Genomic DNA, 21,203 nt, shown 5'->3' with positions numbered 1-21,203 from the left:
CCATTATACTTTTCATTCATTTCTACCATTTATGTACCAGCAAATACTCCCAACAATGTTATTTAAGTGTACCAAATAAAAATTAGTATTAATTCCAACTGTTATCAACAATCTTAGTACATAAAATAAGATATATTTCTAATTATCCACAATAAGAATACTACCTGCTTTCGGCTGTTGTTTAGATATACAGGGCTGATGACATACATCTGTGTTCAGAGATAAGTTTAATAACTCTGCACTCAATTCTTCTTTACTGAGTGACTTCACACCACTTATTAGGCCTTTGTTTCTTAAATTTCTATCATCCCTAAGATTGGTTAGGAGGAAAAAATATTTTTTTTAAGATAAATCACATGGCAACTAAAAACACGTGGATTCTAATCAGAGGTTGGTGAGTCTCATCATATATATATATAAACAAAGGATAATATTTTTTTAAATACAGAAGATAAATAAGTTAACATACACTAGAGTCAAATCATCTAAGCTTTGGAGAATAATAATAATTATTACAATTTGAATGTTTCCCTGGTACTAGGCACTGTTCTAAGCACTTTAAATATATATCGATCCAATTAATTCTCACAATAAACCTCTTAGGCAGGAGTGGTACTAATTTTTATCCCCATTTCACAAATAAGAAACTGAGGTATGAAAAGGTTAGGTAGCTTGTGCAAAGATACATCTGGTAAGTGGGAGATGGACTTGAACACAGAATATGATCACCCCAAGAGAAATAAACAAAGTCATAGTAAGATAAATGATTTACAAATTTACTTAGAGTGACATAACACAAATGATGGGAATTTGCTATTTACTGAAAGAAGCCAGTATGATTACAGCATAGTCCATAAGACCAGTTTATGCGGCTACAGAGAAAGGCAACGACATTAACAAACGGAAAGATATTTAAAGATTTCAACGGGAAAGGACATGATCAGATCTATTTATCAACGGTTGTTCTTAAGTTTAGTTAGCTTCCAGCTTTTGTTAAAGGCAAAGTAATTTGGTCAGACTAACCCTCCCAAAAGGCAAGTAAGAAAACGTGGACCGAAACCAAGACAAAGCAAAAGATAAACCAAACAAACAAACAAACAAAACTATTTGAAGGCACTAGAGAGCAATAAAATGCATGCAGAAGGTACAGGGGAATCTACATTCCAGACACAGACCCTGATTGATAAGAACTATATGTTTCTGTCTTTTTGCCTGAGGGACACTCCCCAGTTCATCAACACCTTACAACAGAAAGCCACAGACTTTGTGGCTTGAAATGTCAGAAGGCAGTGTTCAGGACTGGGCAGAGGATATAGAACATTAAGGGGGAAACTGAAGATGGGAGGAAACGACAGAGAAAGTGAGCCCTAAAATCTGCATATAAATTCTGCCTGGAAAAAAAACAACTTACTGTCAAGAGACAATCAATAGACCAGACTTAGCTGTGACACGGATGTTAAAGCTATCTGATAGGAAATTTTTTTTTTTTTGTCTTTTTGTTGTTGTTGCTATTTCTTGGGCCGCTCCCGCGGCATATGGAGGTTCCCAGGCCAGGGGTCTAATCGGAGCTGCAGCCACCGGCCTACGCCAGAGCCACAGCAACGCGGGATCCGAGCCGCGTCTGCAACCTACACCACAGCTCACGGCAACGCCGGATCCTTAACCCACTGAGCAAGGCCAGGGACCGAACCCGCAACCTCATGGTTCCTAGTCGGATTCGCTAACCACTGCGCCACGACAGGAACTCCTGATAGGAAATTTTAAATAATTTTGATTAACATGTTAGACTCTAATTGAAAAAGGTGAATAGCAGCAAACCAGTTTAAGCACAGATGAAAATCATTTGACTCAAATGGAAGTGCTGGCAATTAAAAAAAAAAACCCAGCAACAGAAAAGAAGAATGCTTTCAACTCGTTCCTCAGTACTCAACACAGGCAAGGAAAGAAACAACAAGCATTAAGACAGGTCAAAAGAAATCATCCAAACTGAACTAAAAAGAGAATAAAAGCTTAAAAATATATTTAAGAGCTTCTGGTTAATATCAAATAGTCCAACATACATGCATGCATTAGTTACCTACGTCATGCAACAATTTATCCCCAAAACTTAGCAGTTTCAAACAAACATTTATTATCTCACATGGTTTCTGAGAGTCAGGAACCTGAGAGCAGTCTGACTGGACGGTTCTGGCTCAGTCTCTCACGAGTTGAAGCATGCTATTGCCTAGGGCTGCAGTCATCTCAAGGTTTAACTGGTGCTCATTTTTATGGCTGTTGGCAGGGCTTGACCCTTTACTGATTCTTGGCTGGAGGATTCAGTTTCTCACCAAGTGGGCCTCTCCATGGGGCTACTCATAGAATGGAAATTGCTTCCTCAGAACAAGTGATCCAAGAAAGAGAATGAAGCAAGAGAGTACCCAAGAAGGAAGTCCCACTGTTTTATAACCTAATCTTGGAAGTGATGATGCACACAGACAACCAACCCTGGTACAAGGCAGGAGGGGACTATGCAAGGGCAGTAGTACCAAGAGGCAAGATCACTGGAGTCATTTCAGAGGCTGACTACTACAATGTAATTCCATGACACCAGGAGAAAAGAGCAAATGGGGAAGAAGAAATACTTGAAGAAAAGATGGCTGAGAATTTCCAAAATTAAAAGTGAACACCAAACCACAGAATCAAGAAGTTCAGAGAACATCAAACAAAGTAATTTCCTCTCTTCTACCACAAAGGTACATACATCCAGGTATATCTGCTAAAGACTGCTACAAACAACTGCTAAAAAAGTAAAAGACAAAGAAAAAAATCTTGAAAGCAATGAGACAAAAAAAAAAGACATAATACATACAGAGGAAAAAGACAGTATTTACAGCAGAATTCTTTCTCATCAAAAACCAAACAAGATAGACCAAAATGGAATGAATCTGTGTGTGTGTGTGTGTGTGTGTGTGTGTGTGTGTTTTGTCTTTTTACAGCCGTACCCGCAGCATACGGAGGTTCCCAGGCTGGGGTTCGAATTGGAGCTATAACTGCTGGCATATGTTGGAGCCACAGCAATATGGGATCCAAGCCGTGTCTGCAACCTACACCACAGGTCATGGCAACGCCAGATCCTTAACCCACTGATCGAGGCCAGGGATTGAACCTGCATTTTCATGGATGCCAGTTGGGTTCGTTAACCATTGAGCCATGAAGGGAACTCCAGAGTAACTCTTTCAAAATACCAGAAAAAAGAGAAAGAAAAAAATCAATCTAGGAGTTCCCATCGTGGCACAGTGGAAACGAATCTGACTAGGAACCATGAGGTTGCAGGTTAATCCCTGGCCTCGCTCACTGGGTAAGGATCCTGTGTTTCCATGAGCTGTGGTGTAGGTCGCAGAAGTGGCTCGGATTCTGCATTGCTGTGGCTGTGGCATAGGCCAGCAGCTATAGCTCTGATTAGACCCCTAGCCTGGGAACCTCCATATGCTGTGGGTGCGGCCCTGAAAAGACAAAAAAGACCAAAAAAAAAAAAAAATCAATCTTAGAAGTGCACATCCAATGAAAATATCTTTCAGAAGTAAATGGAAACTAAAGACATGATCAGACAAAGAAAACCAGAAAATTCATTGCCAACAGCTAACATGTCAAAGAAAGCTCTTTGGGCAAAGGGAATATGACCAGAAATCTGACACCAGACAGAAACTTGGAACCATCAAAAAAATGAAGAGTGTTAAAAATGGGATTGAAGATTAAAATAGTTTCTTTTTTTGTCTTTTTGTCTTTTTGCTATTTCTTGGGCCGCTCCTGCGGCATATGGAGGTTCCCACGCTAGGGGTTGAATCGGAGCTGTAGCCACCAGCCTACGCCAGAGCCACAGCAACGCTGGATCCGAGCCGCGTCTGCAACCTACACCACAGCTCACGGCAACGCCAGATCGTTAACCCACTGAGCAAGGGCAGGGACCAAACCCACAACCTCATGGTTCCCAGTCGGATTCGTTAACCACCGCGCCATGATGGGAACTACCACTTTCTTATTTTTAATTGCTTTAAATGATAAATAGCTGAAGCAAAAATATTAGCAAAGTATTCTATGTATACTGTTTCTGTAAAAGTAAAATGTATGACAATGACAGTAAAAAGGGCAGAAGAAGAAATGTGACGCATACTAAAATCCTTACAGTACACATGAAGCAATATAATATTATTTAAAGGAAGACTTTGGAGTTTCCATTGCGGTCCAGTGGAAACAAATCTGAATAGTATCCATGAGGATGTGGTTTAATCCCTGCCCTTGATCACTGGGTTGGGGATCCGGCATTGCCATCAGCTGTGGTGTAGGTTGCAGGCATGACTTGGATGCCACGTTGCTGTGGCTGTGGCTGTGTGTAGGCTGGCAGCTGTGGCTCTGATTCGACCTCTAGACTGGGAACTTCCATATGCCATGGGTGTGGCCCTAAAAAGCAAAAATACAGAAAGGAAAGAAAGGAAAGGGAAGGAGGGAAAAAGAAAGAGAGGGGAGGAAAGGGAGAGGAAAGCAAGGAAGACTTTGATCGAGTAAAAGTAAAGATGTATATTGTAAATAAGTTTTTTCAAAAAGGTATAAAGTCAGTAATGGAGATGAAATGGCACCATAAAAACACCTAATTAATCCAAGAAAAGAAAGAAAAAGAAAAAAGAAAACAGCTAAACAGATTGAAAATAATTAGAAAAATAGATTTTGATCCAACTGATTAAATATGAATGGTATAAACTTATCAGCTAACAAGAAAGAAAGTGGATTCCCCTGTGGCTCAGTGGGTTAAGGGCCCAGCATTGTCACTGCTGTGGCTGGGATTTGATCCCTGACCTGGGAATTTCCAATGTCCCAGGTTCAGCCACTCCCCCAAAAAAGACAGAAATTGTCAAAATAGACAAAAAAGAAAGTACCAACTATATCCTATATAACAGATTTCATATGCTATATAAACATGGGTTAAAAGCAAATGGATGAAAAAATATACAATATAAATACTAACCAAACAAAATTGGATTAGCAATATTATAGTACTAATACCAAATAAAGGAAACTTTAGAAGCAGGTATATCATTAGGAACAAAGAGAGACATTATATAACGAGAAAAGTGTCAATTTCCCAAGAAGACAATCCTAAATGTGTTTGCCTATGACTATAAAGCATTATAATACATGAAGTAAAACACTGTACTGAAAAGAGAAGTAAACAAATCCACAATTACAGTTGGGGATTTCAATACTCCTTTCTCAGTAATTATAGCAGTAGACAGATAATTAGTAAGGTTTTAGAAGACCCAAACAACTCTATCAACGAAACTGACCTACTTAAAATTTACAGAATATTCTATCCACAAGAGCAGAGCAGAATATAATCTTCTCAACTGTGCATGAAACATTCACCAAGGTAGACCTTATTCCTGGCCGTAAAACAAAGTTTAACAAATGTAAAAAAATAGGAATTGTATAAATTATGTTCTCAAACCATAATAAAAGTGAAAGTCAATGACAAAAAAGATAACTGGAAAATTTGCAATATTTGGAATAAATAGAAATGAATATCTACATAATCAATGGGTCAAAAAGAAGTCATAAGTCATATTATGAAGTATACTGGACTAAATGAAAATAAAAATACAACATATCAAAATTTGTGGAGTACAGTTAAAGCAGTGCTTAAAAGGTAATTTTAAGCAGTTTCAAATGAATGATCTAAGCATCGATCTTAAGAAACTAGAAAAAAAGAGCACAAAAAGGGGCAAGAGAGTATTTTCTGGGGTGATGAAATTATTCCATGTATTAAGAGGGAGGTGGGCTACACCAGTGTATCCACTGTGTGTAGACACACTATATAGTTGAGATTTGGGTATTTTAATATTATACATTTTCCCTCAAAATAAAAAGAACTATATGAAAGTAATCATATGAGGGACAGGGAGTAGATAGAACTATAGATAACAGAAAAACAGCAGATAACTGTTATAGCTGAGGACTTAGGAGTTTATTAAGTCTTCACTTTGAAATTTTTCATAATGAAACTTTTTTAAAATGCTATTATTACTTTAAAAAAAATGAAGGAGTGTGGAAGTTGAGAGCAAAATAAGTCTAAGAGCAGAAAAGGAAGAGGAAAAATAACATCACTTGACATGCAGGATGGTGGCAGAGGAGAGAAAGAAAAGAACATACAAAACCTTTTATTTGACTGGATATAGATCATGAAGGAAAGGCAGGAATCAAAAATGACTCCAGGAGTCCCCATTGTGGCTCAGCACTAACGAACCCAACTAGTATCCATGAGGACACAGGCTCGATCCCTGGTCTCGCTCAGTGGGTTAAGGATCCAGCACCACCGTGAGCTGTGGTGTAGGACACAGGTGCCACCACTTGGATTCCATGTTCCTGTGGCTGTGGTGTAGCCTAGCAGCTACAGCTCCAGTTCGACCTCTAGCCTGGGAGCTTCCATATGCCACAGGTATGGCCCTAAAAATCGAAAAAATAAAATAAAATAAAAAATGACTCCAAGGTTTCTGGCTTTAGCAAACAGGTCAAAGACAGCACTTTTTATTCAGATGGAGTTCAGTTGGACAGCACTTTTTATTCAGATGGAGTTCAGTTTTTGGAGATTCCAGATGTCTATGAGATCTCCAAGTAGAGATAATGAGTAAGCAGATGAATATACTCGTCCATAGTTTAGAAGAGAAATAACAGACTGGAGATATTAACGGAGTTGCTGACCCATACTTAGAACTGTAAATAGAAGTAAAGCACTTAGAATGAGGTATAGTACATAGTGTTATAGAAGGGTTCTCCTATCGCTGTTATTAATTAATATTATTTATCATCAGCTATGTAAGTAATACAAATGTATCTTCAAAATAAATACATGTGACTCACACAGTATGATTATTACCCTTTATAAGAAAAAATTAAAATTTAAAAAAAAATAGGTTCACCTAGAACATAATAAAGCCAGAATTAAAGTTTGACTACACATGTTCATTTCACTAAAAACTGCTACAACTGTTAATTCCAAAACAGTAACTGCAGAAGTAATGGAGAATTGATACAATCTCACCAATTTAATTTTCATTCTAAGTTGAACTAAAAAAATAACAATTATATGACAATGATCTCAATTTATCTCAAATTCAAAATGATTAATACATTGCTAATTCTATTTAAGCCTTCAACAAACTCCAAGATGATATAATATCCTAGATTTTTTAAAAAAATTAAAACTAGAGATAGAAATTTCTAATATTTCCTTTAATATAAAAATGTGTAACATTATGTTTGAACACAGCGAAAATGATAACTGACCAAGGGCCCTTATAAGAAAAATCTTAAGGACTATTCATTTCTATAATCACTCCATTTCACAGAGAACTTAGGCAAGATCATGAAAACTGTACAAAATCCATTTTGCAGTGAATGAAATTCAGACTAAAACTGCAAATTAAAATTGCTCTTGTCAGTTCCTTCAAAGCCTTTTCTCATACATGATGAATACAATTCTGCCTAACATGTTTACTTTTATCTTAGAACTGCGTTATGAAAGTATTAGTTGGGAATGGAAGGCAGAAGGGCAAAGGAGGAAAAACTCTCACTGAGATAATTTTATGTCCTGGGCACTCTTCTAAGTGTACACACACACACTCACATACACACATTTTTTTCTCTGTCTAAATACTCACAATTAGAGTTCCCACTGTGGCGCAACAGAATTGGTGGCATCTTGGACGCAATGGGACGAAGGTTTGATCCCAGCCCAGCACAGTGGGTTAAGGATAGGTGTTGTCACAACTTCGGCTTACATCAAAATTAGGGCTCGAATCTGATCCCTGGCCTGGGAACTCCATATGCCTCGGAGCGGCCAAAAAAAACTTACAATAACCTCATAAGAGAGATATTGTTATTCTCCCTATATTTTACACACAAGGACACTAAGCTAAGCAACCTTCCAGGGCACAAAGCTGGTAAGTGGTAGATCCAGAATTCCAACTCTAACTGTAACAGGTATCCAGGACATAACAGCAGCATAAACCAGCCCTTCCTTACAAGTTAATTAATCAATTAATTAACTCTCCTGCCTCATGACCTAAAATATCAGATTTTTATTTCTAAACTATTTTATTCAGATAGTAAGTTGACTTTCCTCCGCATTTTCAAAAGTTTTCTGAATACCATATAAATTAAATTGAAATATCATAAGATTCAAATCTTATTCTTCCATAATTTGCACATTGTAAGAATGTGAGATAGACTATGCTTACTGGTGGATTTAGAAAATTATGTATGTTTCTGATCTTTGGTATGGTAGATAGAGTATGATTTTTAAAAAGTCTTTGGTAAAATTTGCTATTAAAAAAAAAAAAAGAGTAAAATGACCATGAAACTCACGTGCACAAAATAACAAGAGAACAAGGGAATAATTCCTGGTACTGAAGACAGCATTTTAATACACGATCATCATTGTTCTCATCACTCAATCCATCTGCAAATTTAGCAAAAGCCACAGTCAATAAGCACAGTAAAAATCTGGGAACTGAAAATAATCCAGGCCGTATTTACAAATTGAATCATCTAAAATAAAGAAAACTGAAGAAACTAAGAAACAGTAAAAACAATGCCTTGAAAATTCTGGATCAAGAATTCAGGCAGCATATAGCTGTAAGTTTAATAAAGTGATTAGTTTACTACTAAAATAGAATAGGATACGCCTAGTAATAAACCCAAAGGAAAAAAATGTGACCAGTAGGTTAAGTGCCATGTTAGAAACCAAAAGCTATGAATTACAGTCTCAGTTGAGCCACCTGGAAATTACAAGTAAATTAGATGATTACATCATGCTTCAAATTATCTCAACATAAAAGGAGTCTGAAAATAATGAGCAACTGTGGTGCGAGCAACAGAACCATGTTCACGTGTCTGCTTTTTCTTACCCTCTAAGTAATAACATTTAGAGATAGCTGTATGGGAGAAGGCAGTATAGGTCCTAGGAAGAGAATACAGAAAGTAATTTCCAATGAACGTTAATTAGTGGCTGACGTAGTGTCCTCTGGCATTCTCCAGGCCTTAAAGTGTGTAGCAAAGGTTTGTTTTTGTTTTGTGAAAATATAATGTGTAGAAATAGGACCAAAGGTAATGTTTCTTGTTAAGTCCTTACACTACTTGCCTCGGGACTCCCCGGGAGTACTTACTAATAATATAGATGGCAGGACTACACCCCAGACCTGTATTGGATAGGAATCTTCGGAGTCTAAATTTAAAGACTGATTGAAGTCCTTGGTAAGTCTCTTAGTAAAATTCAAGACATATTGGCCATTGAGCCACAACTTTTTGTTCCCAGATTATAACCTTTATTCTCCCTCATCTGTTGGCCTATATTACTTAGTCCTCTAAAGTTTCAAATTAGAAAACTCATTCATTCATGCAATAAATATTATATAGGGTCTAATTTGCACTAGGTCCCTATGCTAGGTAATTGGATATTCAAAGACAAGCTCTATGGGGGCTCATAAATCTCCTGATGAAGTCTAGACAGAACTCAACTGATCTCACAGCAGGAGCCTGAGAGAGACATGATTCAGTTCTTTTCTCAGACAACCAGGAAGTCAGACAGGCATTTATTACAGCAGCCAATTTTCCTGCTTTTAGCTCACAGAGTGAATACCACAATAATACAAAATGGGCAGCTCAAAATCACTGGTTAAACTTCAGCAATTTGGCCAATGAAAGGAGGTTCAAAGTGCATAGTAACTGCTCTAAAGGTATCAAAGTTCAAGATTACCTGTTCTGTCACTTTTTTCTAGGATACATGGGACAGAAAGACACATATAAAACCACAAGAATATTCAAGAGATATTTTTTCAAAACATATTTTTGAGCACCTGCTTGAGGAACTGTCAAAAGTGAACAAAACAGACTCTGGAAACAGACCGATGTGGGTTTGAATCCCTTCTTTCCCACTTACTAGACATATAATAAGGGGCCAACTGCTTCATTAGGATGATTGAGAAAATTCATATGAAACAATTGGCCCAATATATGGTTGTACCAAGTGCTTCTGCATGCAGTGACCTGATGCGGGATCTTAGTTCCCAAATCAAGACTGAACCTTGGCCGCTGTGGTGAAAAGTGTCAAGTCCCAACCACTAGGCCACCAGGGAACTGCCACCGAGTGCTTCTTAAGTAGTAAATATTTATTACTTAAGATTCGGCTTAAATGGCACCTCAACAGCAATCAGCTCTACTCACATTTGACAGCAAAATAAATTCTGTATAAATTATAGTTAATATGACTTTTAAGATTTAATAGATTAAAGTTTCTTAGAGTTCCTTTATGGCCCAGCAGGTTGAGGACCCAGCACTGTCACTACTGTGGCTTGGGTCTGATTCCCGGCCCCAGGACTTTTGCATGCCACAGGATCAACTAAAAAAAAAAAGAAAAAAAAAGAATTAATGATTCTCAACAGCAGGCTTTATATGCCTCATTCAGTGTTGTAGCCTCAGCACTCAGAACAGTGTCTGGTACAAGTATTTGGCAAATAAATGATTCAAGAAAAATATAATAAAAATGATGGAACAAATGGTGTGGGAGGTATCAGAAAAACAAAAACCTTATTTTTGCCTTTAACTATTTTTATCTAATTACAAAAATAAAATAAATATAGAAAATCTGGAAAATTCAGAAAATATAAAGAAAATTAAAATAACTCATAATTCTACCAGCTCAATATAACCAATATTAATATTCACTATCTGTAAGAATATATGCATAATCTAAGAAATTTGGGATTGCACTTTATGCTTTTTTAAATCCTATTTTGGTTTCTTTGGTGGGTTTTTTGTTTTTGTTTTTTACAAGTTGAAATGAGTTCATTAGTGTCAGCCCTAATCCAATGGGACAAGTATTCTTATAAAAAAGGGGAAATTTGGAGACAGACATGCAGAAAGAGAAGACGATATGAAGAGACATAGGGAGAAGGCAATCTACAAGCCAAGAGCAGTCTGGAATAGATCTTTCTCTCACAGCCCTCAGAAGGAAACAACCCTGCTGACACCTTGATTTCATTATTTAAAAAAAAAAAAAATTTTCTTTTTACAGCCACACCTGCAGCAAATGGAAGTTCCCAGGCCAGGAGTGGAATTGGAGCTGCAGCTGGAGCTTACACACCACAGCCACAGCAACACCGGATCTGAGCTGCATCTGGAACCTACCCACAGCTTGTAACTACACCAGATCCTGAACCCAATGAGCTAGGCCAGGGATCGAACTCACATCCTCAGAGAGACAACGTCAGGTCCTTAACCCACTGAGCCACAGTGGAAATGCCTGACACCTTGACTTTAGACTCTTAGCCTTCAAAACTATGAGACAAATTTCTAGGTGATTTTTTGTAACATTTGTCCTTCTCTGGCTGACTTAATCTAAGAAATCTGGGATTCTAGATTTGTCTTAATCTGACAAATTTCTGGGTGGTTTTTTGTAACATTTGTCTTTCTCTGGCTGTGGTTTTTGCAACATTTGTCCTTCTCTGGCTGACTTAATCTAAGAAATCTAGGATTCTACTTTATAATCTTCTATTTTTTATTTACTTGTTTTGGTTTCGTTTTTGGCCACCCCACCACAAATGGAGTTCCGGGCCAGGGACCAGATCCAAGCCACAGTTGTGACCTACACTGAAGCTGTGGCAACCCCAGATCCCCTTAACGCACTATGCTAGGCCAGGAATCAAACCTGTGTCCTGGGACCACCAAGACATGGCTGTTGTACAATAGTGTCAACACTGTTGCACCACAATGAGAACTCCTTATAACTTTTAAAATCCTATTTTGTTTAATATCATTAACATTTTTCAAAGTACAGTATTCTCTCATGTGGCTATAGCATTATATGTAACTTTTCCAAGTGTCAGACAGTCAGGATGCTTCTAATTTTTTGCTGTATAAATCATGCTATCATGAACACTACTTACATAAATCACTGTAAGCATCTCTGATTATTTCTTTTTTGTTGTTGTTGTTGTTGTTGCTATTTCTTGGGCCGCTCCCGCAGCACATGGAGGTTCCCAGGCTAGGGGTTGAATCGGAGCTGTAGCCACCGGCCTACGCCAGAGCCACTGCAATGCGGGATCCGAGCTGCGTCTGCAACCTACACCACAGCTCACGGCAACGCCAGATCGTTAACCCACTGAGCAAGGCCAGGGACCGAACCCGCAACCTCATGGTTCCTAGTCAGATTCGTTAACCACTGCGCCACGACGGTAACTCCTGATTATTTCTTTAGAATAATTTCTAGAAAGAGAATCATCTCTTTAGGCTTCTCGACAGACACGGGTAAATTGCTCTTCTGAAAAGTTACTAATACATATTCCAGCTCTGAGCGCTCTAAGTGTTCCTATTGGGTATTGCAAGGATTACCTTTCTAAACCTAGAAGCAATAAAAAGAAATAACAAGGGGACAAAGAAAAGATAAAAATGAAAAGTTGGAGTTCCTGTCCTGGCACAGCAGAAACGAATCCGACTAGGAACCATGAGGTTGCAGGTTTGATCCCTGGCCTCGCTCAGTTGGTTATGGATCCGGCGTTGCTCTGAGCTGTGTTGTAGGTCACAGATGTGGCTTGGAGCTGGTCTTGCTGTGGCTGTGGCTGTGGCATAGGCCGGCGGCTAGAGCTCCAATTAGACCCTTAGCCTGGGAGCCTCCATATGCTACAGGTGCGGCTGTAGAAAAAAGATAAAAAAAGACAAAAAAAAGAAAAGTCTTTACACATAAGAAATTAACAGTATTAAAAATAGCACACAGGAAAATATTTGCCTTGAACAAAAGGGCTGACTAGGTGTACTTCTTCTTTTGTGAATTACCTATTAATAATCTTTGTCCATTTAGGAGAAAGGGATTTTTAGTTTTTCTAATCAATCTGTATAATCTTTACATATAAGAGGACACAAAAGAATTATTTTTCTACTTTAAACCATAAACCATTAAGTACTTTAATATATTAACTCAACCAATCTTCACAACTATTTTTTTTCATTATTTAGAGAATACTTCATTAGTTTCTATAATCAAACCCACATAGATAAGACCTTACCATAACTATTTTTTTCACCTGGAGGTTATTTCCTCCAATTTCATTTAATCAGTTTCCTCACCTTTAACTTTCCCAGGTCTGCTTATAAACCAGATCGATCAGATTTCAAATCCTATTCTCTTCTCACCATAATACATACCACATCAAATAAATACAATTTTGAAAAGAATAAGGACAACACCGAAACTATGGTCAACTAAGGCTATTTAACATGGACTATCTGTATTCAATTTGTGGCATTTTTTTTAATGTAAAATGCTTGTGTAAAAAACACTGTTATAATACTCAATGATTATGTAAAAGAAAATAATACATGGAAAATACTCAATTATTAAATAAGCTGGAGGCAAATGTGCTTGATAGATGTAAAGCGTAATTAAAGATTATTTTGTTCACTTTTCTCCAAACAAGTATTTAATTTTACTCAATAATCCTGAGTTAAGTTTTTTATGAGAATTTCAATTTATCATTAGACTATAAAATATAATTTTATTATAATAAAAATGAAAGATATTTCTAAAGAATATAAAATCATTGACAGAATAAATGTATTAAGTACAATGGATTTTATATAAAGAATGTTTTAGATAATCAGTTTGACAGATAACAATGATACACTGAAACATAAAAGATTTATCTGACAATTATACAGTCTATTACATATCTACAATCTTTGATTAAAAGAGCAATTTAACAAAACTAAGATCAAGTAATACCAATTCAAGCATTAAAACAAGAAGAGGATATTAGGTTCTAAGACTAACTTTATTTTACTTTTTAAATTTTATTTTATGGCCACACCCGTGGCATATGGAAGTCCCCAGGCCAGGAACGGCATACAAGCCACAGCTGCAACCTGTGCCACAACTGCGGCAACACAGGATCCTTTTAATCCACTGTGTAGGCCAGGGATCGCACCCACACCTCCCCAGAGACCCGAGCTATCACAAGAGAATTCTTAACCTGTGCCACAGCAGGAACTCCAAGCCTTATTTTTAAATGACTTAAATAAAACCAATATGGGAAAAAATAAAATCAGGAGAAAATCTATAGACCTTTATTACAAAAATACCTCCTATTACAGGTTCTGACAAACCAGAGGAAAACAATGCCTGCCTCTGTATTATATTAACTATGGATAGTAATGACTAGAAACCTAGACCTCTTACTGGCCTCATCACTCAACATAATATTTTAAAAAAAGAATCCAAAGTACTGTAATTTAGATAAATATGCACACAAAGCTATACAGTCACTATCTGTGAAATACAGATATAACCTAACAAGGTCTGAAAAGCAGAAAAGTAAAAACCAAAGACCTCCAAACAAGTCTAAAAGAATACCCCAAAGCATCACTATGTCCTGCCATTTCACACTGCAATAATATTTCTTTTTTTTTTTTTTGTCTTTTTGCCACATGCTCCACCTGCAGCATGTGGAGGTTCCTGGGCTAGGGGTAGAATCAGAGCTGTAGCCACCAGCCTACGCCAGAACCACAGCAACGCGGGATCCGAGCCGCATCTGCGACCTACACCACAGCTCACAGCAACACCGGATCCTTAGCTCACTGAGCAAGGCCAGGGATCAAACCCGCAACCTCATGGTTCCTAGTCGGATTCATTAACCACTGGGCCACGACGGGAACTCCTGCAGTAATATTTCTAAATTTTAAATATCAAAATATTTAAAATTTCCCTTCAATAATAAGCCAGAATACAAACAAATTTTAATCAGGAAGCACCCTGAGAGAACAATACTCACAAAGTTTTTGAGATGCAAGCTGTATGGACTGACCCCAAAGCTTTTTATCTTGACTTTTGAGACTGTCATTGATGAAATGAACTGCAGGTATAGCTTTGTGCTGGGCATGTTTCAATAATTTTCCTGCCTTCATACGATCCAACTCTTGTACAACAACCCAGGGAATTATCAACACAAGTCTGTCAAAGCCTAAAAATAAAAAGATTTCTTAGAAGTCAACAATTACTTATTGAGCTACTAAATCAAACTGCTGTAGGAGAAGTGAAAGTTTTAAACTCATAATCTAAAAGAAAGGATAAAACATAAAAAATAGAAACTAAAACCAGATGTAAATGTCAAGAGAATGTTACAAAAACAAATACTAGGAGTTCCCATTGTGGCTCAGCAGTTAACGAATCCGACTAAGAACCATGAGGTTGTGGGTTTTATCCCTGGCCTTGCTCAGTGGGTTAAGGAGCCGGTGTTGCCGTGAGCTGTGGTGTAGGTCACAGACACGGCTCGGATCTCACATTGCTCTGGCTCTGAAGTAGGCTGGCAGCTACAACTCCGATTAGACCCCTAGCCCAGGAACCTCCACATGCTGCAGGAGCGGCCCTAGAAAAGGCAAAAAGACACAGACACAGACACACACACACAAAATACTACTGGAGATCAAAGAAGAATAAATTTAGAGGCTAGGTTAACCTGTAAAGGCTTTTTTGTAAATTTAAGGTGATTATGCCTTATTATATATGTGTCTGTATGTGTTATGTGTGTGTGTGTGTATATATACACACATATACACCTATGTATTCATAATAGCATATTCAAATAGATCGAGCTACAGCCACTGCAGAAGCAACGCCAAGTAGTTACGTATGTTGTGAGTCACATGGGAAGTCCCCAAATGGAAATGAGTTTGTACAGGGGAAAAAACCCACATCATTGATAATATAAAATGCCACCTCAAATAAGAAAAATCGGAATCAGTAAATACATTTTATAAATACCTGCAATTTCTGTTGTCTTCAAAATTCTAAGAAATTTGAGATGATTCATCAGAATATTTGTGTCAATAACAAGCAGAAGCTTTTTGTCGGAAGCAGTATTTGCTAAAGAAAAAGAACAGAGTGAGGATTTTGTGACATTCAATAATGGACTTGTCTAATAACTAAAATGTTGGTACCATAGAACTTTGATAGCCTTCTTAAGAGAAGGCAGTTCTTTAGACAACAAAAACAAAAATGCATTTATAACATTCTTAAGAGAAAGAACAGTAATCAGTGTTTAATTATCTACCAGTAGAACACTATATATTGCTTATAGGTGGATTTTAAATCATAAACTAATTTGTACCAGCAGTGACTGAGCTGCCAAAATCTGTACCATATCACTGGTAGTTATGTAATCAGGAATGATAAGCTAATTTTAATATACTCTGAAATATAAGTGAAGAGATAAATACGTGTAAAAAAAGAAAACATAACTCTAGCATTATTTCATGGGGCTATATGAGAAACATCTAGGTAAGCTAATGCACAGGAAAACACAATAATTTGAAAAATGTAACATGAATGTAATATAACATTACTATCATTACAAATACAGGTCAAAACAGTATACCAACATATTTTGGAAAATATTTATCATTATTTCTCTCAGTGGTAAGAATAATCACAATTCTACTATATAAATAAGAAAGCCATGAATATAATTACCTTTGAGCAATTTGCATTATTTCTGATCAGTGCTTTGCAAAGTTGAAATTAAAACTTATGGGTAAGAGCAAGAATACAAGACAATTCATAACTTTGATTACTGCCCCTTGGCAAAAAGAGAAAGAGAAACTCTAATAATGTGAGATATATAAAACAAATGATGCTAAGACAAATCTTAGACCTTATTCCTATAGCTAAAAGAAGTACACCATGCTTATTTCGAAAGAGCACATTTTAACATTTTTTTATCTAAATGTTATAAAAGTTGAATGTTATCACATTAATTCTTAAAAAGACATAGGCGATCATAAACATTATCATATACATATAGGGTGTACCAGCAGAGGAATGCACATCATCTTCCACCATGTCAATCTCCATATTCGTTAACTCTCCAGAAGGTGGAACCACAGGTAAATCCACACTTTTTTCCACACGTGCAGCATGAAGCTCTTCGACTATCTGCATCTAAATTGCAAAAGACTCACAATAAAATATTTTGAATTATTTTCTCTGCAGATTAATAAAGGAAATCAATTAATTCTTAACTAATACATTTAATATGAGAATTTGCGGAAAGAAAAAAATTTACAAAAAGATAGCAGCCACATGCTAAAAGAATAGAAGACAGATTTTATGGCGTTCCTGTCGTGGCTCAGCAGTAAAGAATCTGACTAGGATCCATGAGGATGTGGGTTCGATCCCTGACCTCACTCAGTGCATTAAGTACCCAGCACTGCTGTGAGCTGTGGTGTAGGTCACAGACATGGCTCGGATCCTGCGTTGCTGTGGCTGTGGTGTAGGCCAACAGCTGTAGCTCCAACTCAACCCCTAGACTGGGAATTTTCATATGCTGTGGGGTGCAGCCCCCCACTCTCCGCAAAAAAAAAATCATAAAAGAATACAAGTCTATACGCATACACAAAGTTTTTATAATAGCTCTCTATTATTTTACTATTTCTACAACTTCAGACAGCATATTATTCAAAAACCATGGGTCTGAGTTTACTACACAATAGAAATATTAAACACCTATATCCTTTTAGTAAGGATTAAATGAAATAATGTGAAGAACCTCATACAGAATTGAGTATATAATAGACTTTCAAAATAATTCTCATTTCAAAGTACCTGAAGAGCCAAATGTTTTTATCTGGATGATGAGTATTTTTTTTGAGATTTCTAAGATTGTTTATGAATTATAAAAAATTGAAATCTAGGAGTTCCTGTTGTGGCTTATCAGGTTAAGAATCCAACTAGTATCCATCAGGATGTGGGTTTGATCCCTGGCCTCATTTAGTGGGTTAAGGATCCCGCGTTGCCACAACCTTCAGTGAAGGTCACAGATGCTGCTTGGATCTGGCACTGTTTCGTCTGTGCACAGGCTGGCAGCTGCAGCTCCAATTAGAACCCCTAGCCTGGGAACGTCCATATGCCACAGGTGTGGCCCTAAAAAGAAAAAAGAAACTGAAATCTAGATCTTAATACCCTATCACTTCAGGGATATGGTTCTCTGATGTATTTATTCTGGTGTAAATAAAATATAATCTAACTTTAGAGCACAAGTGAGAAATCTTTCTTCTATCAAGGGGCTCTGACCCAAAAGACAAAAATAAAACTGACTGTCACAAATAAACAGCAGTCAGTACAGTTTTAAAGTCTCCTTTAAACGGAAAAACAGTGTTCGACGAATCTAATTTTAATTTAGGAGCAGGTAACATAAAGTTCTATGCAATAATTCTATGAGGTTCAACCAGGAGATAATAGCTAAGAAAGGAAGCAGCAGATAAAAAATAATATGCATGCGCTCTCATTTTCACTGAACATTTTCATCTTGCTGCTAATTAGAAAAATAAGGGAAAAACATGTTAATACCAAATTGCGTTTTGGCAAACAAAGGCATAAACATGTAAAAACATAACATTACATCAAAATTCATGTAACTCATGGGCCATAGACTCCATGCTCTTTATTCAAAACAGATCAGAGCTTATTAAAAAAAATAAAAAAGACCAAAATGTGACCAAATAAATGTAAATACTTTTCCAAATAGTTTTTCATGACTTCATAAAAACTTAGGTATTGAATTAAATAGAACCATCATTGTTGTTTTCATACTACCAATGTTCCTACAGTCTTTTTTATTAAATTAGAAACTGACCTAATTTCATTAAAAATATTTAAAGTAAATAAATATATCAGTAACCTCTTCATCTGCATCTTGAATACTTTCAGGTGACACTGAAGAACATGGTGCTTCAAAACTCTGAAATGAAAAGTGATTTTATTAGTTAAGAAGGAAGAATTTAAGGTTTTTCGACCTTGGCACTACTGACATCTGGGAACAGATAATTCTTTGTGTTGTGGGGGACTATTCCATGAATTGTAGGATGTCTAGAAGTGTCTCTGGCCTCTACCCACTAGATACTCCCCCCCCCAACCTAAACAATCAAAAATTGCTCCTTCAAGTCAGTTGTCAAATGCCCCCAAGAGCTGAAATTGCCCCTAGATAAAAAACTGTCCCTAGAATAGAAAAGTTTTATTTATTAAGTTATGAAACATGGCAGAAATTCTTTAGGATTTACTCATTCATATATATTTCTAAAAATACTCATGTCCTAAGAATAAAAGTACATGTGTCCCTAATAGAACAACCATGGCAAAGGCTGGCCTTTAGCGGTAAGAAATTTTCATCCAGGAGTGACTGAGCCATTTCTAAAAGTGATATGACAAGGAGTTCCTGTCATGGCTTAGTAGTTAATGAACTGGACTGGTACCCATGAGAATGCAGGTTCAATCCCTGGCCTCGCTCAGTGGGTTAGGGATCCCACATTGCTGTGGCTATGGTGTAGGCCAGCAGCTGCAGCTCCAATTCAACCCTGAACCTGGGAACTTCCACATGCCCTGGGTGTGGCCCTAAAAATTAAAATTAAATTAAAATAAAATAAAATAAAATAAGTGACATGACAAAACAACAAAGGGAACTCAAAGATTATTACATGGCTGAGGAGACAGGCTGAAAAATGCACAACGTATCATTTATGGGTAGAGCACCAGAGATATGTGTTTTATATTTTGTCTGTTAGCAGAGATCGAAAATCTCATTTCAGTTTTTCACTAGCATTTTTTCTGAGTGGACCAGTCTTACCTGGCCCTACATACAGGAGACAGGGAACTCAGCAAAAGTTATTACCAAACCAAATCATCTTTTAAGAATTCTCCAAGATAACCACGAACTCAAATATATTTTACAAGAGACTGTATATAAATTACAGACCCTCTTTAAACAAGGGTATCATATGTTGCTTTACTGGGAATTCAACTTCTACACTAACTTCCCAACATCGGCCTTCACATGTACATAGGTCTGTAACAGGTTTACTATTCCACGACCCTGGATTTTATAACCCCTTCTCCAACGTTAAATTTCACTAGATCTTTAGGTTCTTGTCAACCAAGGGGTGCCAAGCAAGCTAGAGATTTTACAGAACTGCCTGTGATCCCTGACAGTCGACATTTTCATTCTTTCTCTTAGGTCACTACTGCCCTTTGCTCCTTTGACCACAGGTCACTTTCAGAGATTTCAATGTATTTTTCTATCACCTCCAAATCCAGAAAAGTTCATGTCAGTTGTCCCTGAAAATCTCCTTATTAAAAAAGTCTTAATGAGCATTTAACTGTTTGCCTTCATTAAATACACGCATTGGAATAAAGCCTTCCTGTAGAGGACAAGAGAGTAACAATAAAGAGGGTAATAATGGTTTTATCTGCTGGAGTGACTCCAAACTAAAAACTTGATTATAATGCTTCCCTGGTTCCACTGCTCTGAACTATTTACAACATAAATTAAAAAAAAAAAAATTCTGGAGTTCCCGTCGTGGCTCAATGGTTAATGAATCCGACTAGGAACCATGAGGTTGTGGGTTCGATCCCTGGCCTTGCTCATTGGGTTAAGGATTTGGTGTTACCGTGAGCTGTGGTGTAGGTTGCAGATGCAGCTTGGCTCTCACGTTGCTGTGGCTGTGGTGTAGGCTGGCAGCTGTAGTTCTAATTGGACCCCTAGCCTGGGAACTTCCATATGCCATGGAAAAAGCAGCCCTAAAAAAGCAAAAAAAATTAAAGAAAATCTATCCTAGGAGAGATAAAGTAATCCGTTGTCTGCACCCGGGGTTCCTCTCCAACTTCCTCTCTTACAGATTCTGTACACATCTCATATCAAGTCAAACTGAACAACTTAAGTGCTCAGGTACACTCTTGCCCTGCAATTTCACAACTCTGGGCAGTACGACACACCAGTCCTCTCCCCTAGCCGGACAACACTTCTATTCCTTGCTGTACACATTTTTCAATACCAAGCTTAAGAATTTCCACCTGGGAGTTCTTTCCCATCATGGCTCGGCAGTTAGCGAACCCAACTAGCACCCGTGATGACACAGGTTCAATCCCTGGCCTTGCTCAGTGGGTTAAGGATCCGGCACTGCCATAGCTGTGGTGTAGATCACAGCGGTGGCTCAGATCCTAAGTTGCTGTGGCTGTGGTGTAGGCTGGTGGCCACAGCTCCAATTGGACCCCTAGCCTGGGAACCTCCATATACCACAGGTGCGGCCCTAAAAAGACAAAAAAAAGATTAAAAAAAACCAAAAAATTTCCACCTAAA

General features: G+C 37.4%; 1 protein-coding gene across 4 annotated transcripts in view; it reads right to left on the bottom strand.

Annotated features, from left to right (window-relative positions):
- SWT1 (SWT1 RNA endoribonuclease homolog) overlaps positions 1 to 21,203 on the bottom strand; it is a 107,087-nt gene that overhangs the window by 68,410 nt on the left and 17,474 nt on the right. For all 4 annotated transcript variants that reach the window (XM_047753958.1, XM_047753959.1, XM_047753960.1 and 1 more), the window contains exons 6-11: positions 18,753 to 18,812; positions 16,885 to 17,014; positions 15,839 to 15,940; positions 14,850 to 15,038; positions 8,395 to 8,488; positions 165 to 310 (exon numbers count right to left, since the gene is read on the bottom strand). In XM_047753958.1, the coding sequence (XP_047609914.1) occupies positions 165 to 310; positions 8,395 to 8,488; positions 14,850 to 15,038; positions 15,839 to 15,940; positions 16,885 to 17,014; positions 18,753 to 18,812 (721 nt within the window). The remainder of the gene's footprint in view (positions 1 to 164; positions 311 to 8,394; positions 8,489 to 14,849; positions 15,039 to 15,838; positions 15,941 to 16,884; positions 17,015 to 18,752; positions 18,813 to 21,203) is intronic.

The sequence above is a fragment of the Phacochoerus africanus genome, chromosome 11 (assembly GCF_016906955.1).
Source record: "Phacochoerus africanus isolate WHEZ1 chromosome 11, ROS_Pafr_v1, whole genome shotgun sequence".
In the NCBI taxonomy this organism is placed as follows: domain Eukaryota; kingdom Metazoa; phylum Chordata; class Mammalia; order Artiodactyla; family Suidae; genus Phacochoerus; species Phacochoerus africanus.
The sequence above is the reverse complement of the archived record's forward strand: the minus strand, read 5'-3'. Positions and strand labels throughout refer to the sequence as shown.